At 42.5% G+C, this 5649-nt stretch overlaps 1 protein-coding gene across 1 annotated transcript; it reads left to right on the top strand.

Moving 5' to 3' along the window:
• Nucleotides 1-2168, top strand: LOC119321656 (disease resistance protein RGA5-like). Its single transcript, XM_037595244.1, has one exon. The coding sequence runs from the start codon at nucleotides 1-3 to the stop codon at nucleotides 1954-1956; it is 1956 nt and encodes a 651-aa protein (XP_037451141.1). The 3' UTR covers nucleotides 1957-2168.
• Nucleotides 2169-5649: the final 3481 nt, after the last annotated feature.

The following is a 5649-nucleotide window of genomic DNA, read 5'->3' as shown; positions in this document are numbered from 1 at the left end:
ATGGGCAGGTATCTTATTGTCATAGATGATATATGGGACATAAAACATTGGGAAGTGATCCGATGTGCTATGGCTGATAATCATTATGAGAATAGAGTAATCACAACAACCCGTGATCGCGACGTTGCACATAAAGTTGGTGGCGCCTATGAGCTTAAACCCCTCCCTGATGAGACATCCAAAATATTATTCTTTGGAAGAATTTTTGGTATTAATAATGACTGTCCAGATGATTTGGTCGAAGTATCTGAAACTCTCCTGAAGAAATGTGGCGGTGTGCCATTGGCTATCATCACCATTGCTGGTTTATTGGCCAGTCGGGAAGGGAATAAAAGGGAGTGGAACAAGTTGTGTGATTCTATCGGTTCTGGACTTGACAATAGTCCTGATGTGAAGAAGATGAGAAAGATATTGGCCCTTAGCTATCACCATCTATCTATCCATCTAAAAACTTGCTTGCTGTATCTGAGTATATTTCCTGAAGACTACATTATTCAAGGAGACAGATTGATATGGAGGTGGATATGTGAAGGTTTTTTTAATGGTGTACAGGATGAGTACTTATTTGAGCTTGGTGAGAGCTACCTCACGGAGCTCATAAACAGAGGCTTGATCCAAGCGGTGGACTCCTATAGTTATGGCATGACAACGGCTTGCCGTGTGCATGACTTGGTTCTGGAATTTATCAGCTCCATTTCTATTGAAGAAAACTTTTGTACTGTATTGCATAATAAGAAAGGAAAATCAGCTGCGATAACAAGTAAGGTCCGCAGGTTATTTCTGCAACTCCAGGATGTTGAGATGCCTCAGGGGAGATTGATATTGTCCTACATGAGGTCACTTACTGTGTCGGGCCACTGGCTTGACAAAATGTGGCCCCTTTCTTTTTCCCTTCAATTACGTGTATTGGATTTGGAGGACTGCTATCTCCTGGAGCAACGCCATAAATTACTTGAGCATCTCGGGAGTTTATGCCAGTTGAGATATCTTGCATTGGAAGATATATACCCCAGCGGGCTCTTATTGACGATCCAAATTGGGCAGCTAAAACATCTAATATGCTTAAGAGTTGGCTTTCACTTCAAAATCAAATTCAGGCCAGGTGTGGTTAGGGAACTGGAGTGTCTGCAAGAGTTGTCAATGATCAGTTTGTCTAAGTCTCCGCACGTTGCCAAAGAGCTAAGGCATTTTACTAAACTGAGGGTTCTTGGTATCACTTTCGAAGATATGCCTGACGAGAGCTTGAAGGGTTGGCTTTTGGAGTCTCTATGTCACCTAGAGAATTTGCAGAGCTTAATTGTGAGAGGCAGCTTTGATTTGGTATCTTTGGATTTCTTTGGGGAAGGCTGGACATCCCCTCCTCGGAACCTCCGTAGATTTGATTCATCATTCGGATCCTTCTCCTATCTGCCGTCGTGGATCAGCCCGTCAAATCTTCTGGAGCTGTCCATCATAGAGATGCAGATGGACAACCTGCGGCAAGAGGATCTTGACATACTTGGTTCCTTTCCTTCTTTGCAATCCCTCCGACTGAGGTGCTACAAAAACATCTGGGATGAAAGAAGGAAACAATGGCCGGTGGTCTGTGCTGATACTTTCCAGTGCCTGTGGGACTGTCAGTTGTGGATACTTCCCACGGGGGGACATATGTTTGCACCAGGAGCTATGCCCAAGGTCCATTCCCTTAAATTTGATTGTTACATCGAGGATGTATTCAGCTTGGGTTTGGCAAACCTCCCATCTCTCGATGATAGCTTGGGCTTGGAGAACCTCCCTTCTCTGCAGGAGCTCCGTGTTTGCTTCAACGAATTCACCCGTGGGTCCGTCACCCGAGAAGCATATGACAAAGCGGAGGCTGCAATTAGGTGTGCAGCAGACGACCATCCCAACCGCCCCACCCTTGATGTGGGCAGGAGGTTCTTCCCATCATGGATGATTAACTCGGCATCTGCATAGTTTCCTTGTTGTATGCATATCTTAACTCTGAAGTGGAACTGTGTACCTATGTAGTGTGTTGCGTGAGCACTGTTTTTCTTCTATTGTACTACTGTACTACACTTTTCGTACATTTGTGTACGTTTTGTTCTACAAATTGTGTACGTTTTGTATGTCGATGATGTATCTTTAGCCATTTAACTTGGACGACAATCATTTTGCTTTTTTGCAAATCTGTGGACCATCCCCTGTACGGTAAGCTTGTGAAGAACCATGCCCTCTCCTGGTCTGTGCTTGTCTGAGAATCTTATTGAGCTGCCCAAGATTAAAGATTTCACAGTTGAATTATTTTAACCTCAAATCTCTAATCACCCCTCATCGCTGCTCAATTTAATCTCTAATCACCCCTCATCATTTCAAATCATCTAACTTCCCGGACGGTCACCCATTCTCTCACTACTCCAGCCTGAGCACGCTTAACTTCCGAGTTCTATTCTCCCTCGTTTCCAAGTCTGCACTTGTTGTTTTCCTGACAATAGTAAGATGTCAATCCTATTAACCTCAGGAATTTAGCTTGAGCATGTAGTCACACATTTCACTGTTTGAGTTTGAAACTATTGTTTTAAAAAATTAGTAACACTAGTATTTCTTGAATAATTAGTTTGACCACAGTTTGACCATAGTTTGACCAGATTTGACCACAGTTTGACCAGATTTGACCAAAATTCAAAAAAACTAAAATAATTATTTAGTAACACTAATATTCTTGAATAATTAGTTTGACCATAGGTTGACCAAATTTAACAAAAGTAAAAAAAACTGAAATTTGATGAATTTTTTTGCCTCTAGATCTTAAAAGCCCCGTAACTTTTTTTCTGTTAGGTTTTTGAGGATTTTGAAAATGTTTAACGGGGTTCTCCCGATTAAATTTGGATGTAACTTTTCGAGTAGATGATTTTTCATATAAAATACTTTTTCATCCGAGTTAGTATGCAAAAGTTATGCCCATTTTTACAAATTCTCGAGAGATTTTGCAAATAAAGTCGAAATTCATATTTGCAAATTTTTCCAACAACTAGACCACATATCACATGGGAAACTTATTTTCTTTTATTTTTTTGACATTTTCATCATTTTCTTTTATTTTATTTTAAACTGAAAAGGCGATCCAGGGGGGGGATAGAGTTTGAAAATGGGACCTTTAGTAGTAGTACGGGTTTTTACCCCTCGCTACTACTATGGCTAAAAACCAGCGCTACTGCTATCAACTTAGTAGTAGCGAGGGCTAAAAACCAGCGCTACTGCTATCAACTTAGTAGTAGCGAGGGTTAAAAACCCGCGCTACTACTATGGCATGTCCCGGGAGGCACGGTAGAGACCGCTTAGTAGTAGCGAGGGTTAAAAACCCGCGCTACTGCTATCAACTTAGTAGTAGCGCAGTAGCGGGGGTTTTTAACCCTCGCTACTAGTAAGATTCTGTGTATAGGCTTTTCCCTAGTAGTGTTAGTTTTGTGCTGACATATGTAGGACAAGCGAAAAAGGGAGAAAATTTAACGAATTTGTAAAAACCGTCAGCCCCCAGCAACTGCATCGTAGCCACAATGTCGCAGTGACAAGGAGGTATCAAGGTTTAAAGCTGGCGAAAAACCCAAAGCGTTACTTATTCCTTAATAGTCGGAACAATCACCGCCACAGGCGCCGCCTTGTTCCTAAAGACACGCGCATTTCTTTCATTCCGGATTTCCCAACAAACAAGGTGGATCAGGGAGGAAAGAGCCTTCCTCTGCTGCGCATGTTTGATGATTCCTTCCCACCAGTCCTTGAGCGTGTCGAAGCTACGCCAAGTTGTTGTGTCAGCCTGAATATCTAGCCAAGAGAGCACCTCCTTCCAAACTGTGATCTATGCACATGAGCAGTTACCACAATTTTGTTGTTCATAATGGGCATGCTGATAACCTAATTATGGTCAAAGGTGAATCCCCATGGGTTACTGCATTTTGCAACAGAGAGAGCGAGACAATGTACTTGTTAAGTGAAGTTTGTACCAGCTGAAAACTCTGAAAAGTTAACTTGAGAACCGGATGAGGAGTAGCAACTCTCATTTTGGTGATGTTGTTACTTTTTTGGCTTGTTTACCTAGGTTATGCAGTCTGGAAGCGTGTGTCAGAGACATGCAGTGTGCAGCTGAATCTCTTGGGTCCATTCGATAAAAGAGTGTTGGTGTGTGTCCAGCATCAGCCAGGAGCATCAGTTGAATCCCTGTCCGAGCATGTCTAGCTGTCTGCTAGCGAAGCATCTGTGAAACGTTGGTACAAATGCATCGGAGTGTCCTCAAGAGATCAAGTGCCGGCGCTGCATTCACTGAGTTCAGGATGGTCTGAATCCATCAGCCTCATCTTCATCCAGGAAACAAAAAGCTTCTCCTTGCCAGCATCACCGAGATGCATCGCTGTAAAAAGGAGGAAAATAACGTTCCGTATATCATACGAGTGTTACAGTTCGCATGTTAATTACCTTTAGTAGCTCATTTGAAAACAAAAGCACCAGTTGCAAGGCATGGTTGAATCATTTTAAAACAACGTTATCATTCTGTAGCTGTACCTATAATACATTTTCCTTTGCTCTTTTATCCACCTGGATGTAGTCGTTGTGCTCTTTTATGAAGCAAGATTTTGTGCCCCTGTTACGCTCTGCTTCTTCTCAATAGTTCTCTCAACAATTTGGATGCTGTTATGTTTGCTTACGGTTGTTTACAGCTTAATATAAGCCTGTCAACTGGTATGTATTACTGCCAATTAAATCTTTGAATTTACAGTTCATCTGTTTATATTTTTGCAGTGGTAACCAGATCAGTACTGGCTGATTATTGGGCACTTACTTGAGTGTTGTGGCTGATCAATGTTGTTGGAAACCATCTTGAGGCCAGAATCGATTCCTGCTGTCAACAATCCCAGTTCAGAGTTGTCATTCAGAAAACGTGTGCTCTTTCTGAATGTGTTCAGTCTATCCCCAAAGGAGACGGCATCTGTACAACAGTTTCACCGTCAGATGCAGTTTCACTGTACTGTACTGGTGTAGGAGACATCTCTTGTGCTCTGTACAGCACCCTGGTTGTCATTCGTTCAGAAGAAAACGTGTATATTGCACGCTTGATCCTCCAGTTGAGTACGTTTTGCAGATGGTTGAGGAGCAGATTGGTTACTTGGGCGTTGAGTAGCAGATTGAATTTTCAGAGTTTCAGTTGACATGTCCTTTCTGCTTGTTTCCACGCATATGCTTATTCAGTTCTACTCTCTGTAATTTATTATACTGTTGCTGACAGCCTAGATGCAAGCACTGCTGCTGTTTTGAAATCGGCTACTGGCCCTACTGCAGTTGTTCTATCTGTGTACTCATTAATTTGTAGTACGTATGTCATTCGGGTTGTGATTTGCTAGACCTCAATACTTGGTGCATGGCTCCCCCGCTTAACCTCCAGAAACTTGCTACCATCAACTCAGTCCTCCCAAAGGTTCCAGATTGGGTAGTCAACCTGCAGATCTTACGCTTGCAAGTGATGAGAATCAGGCATGAAGATCTCTGCTCACTCTGTTTCTTGAAGGAAAGGAAGGTCAGTCTTCTTATACAGACAGAAGGCTGGCAATGACTAGTGACACTGGGTTCCGATGCCTGAAGATGTTCGGTTATGGCGCACGGGATCATGGGTAACTGATC

Source organism: Triticum dicoccoides, chromosome 6B (genome assembly GCF_002162155.2).
Source record: "Triticum dicoccoides isolate Atlit2015 ecotype Zavitan chromosome 6B, WEW_v2.0, whole genome shotgun sequence".
In the NCBI taxonomy this organism is placed as follows: domain Eukaryota; kingdom Viridiplantae; phylum Streptophyta; class Magnoliopsida; order Poales; family Poaceae; genus Triticum; species Triticum dicoccoides.
The sequence above is the reverse complement of the archived record's forward strand: the minus strand, read 5'-3'. Positions and strand labels throughout refer to the sequence as shown.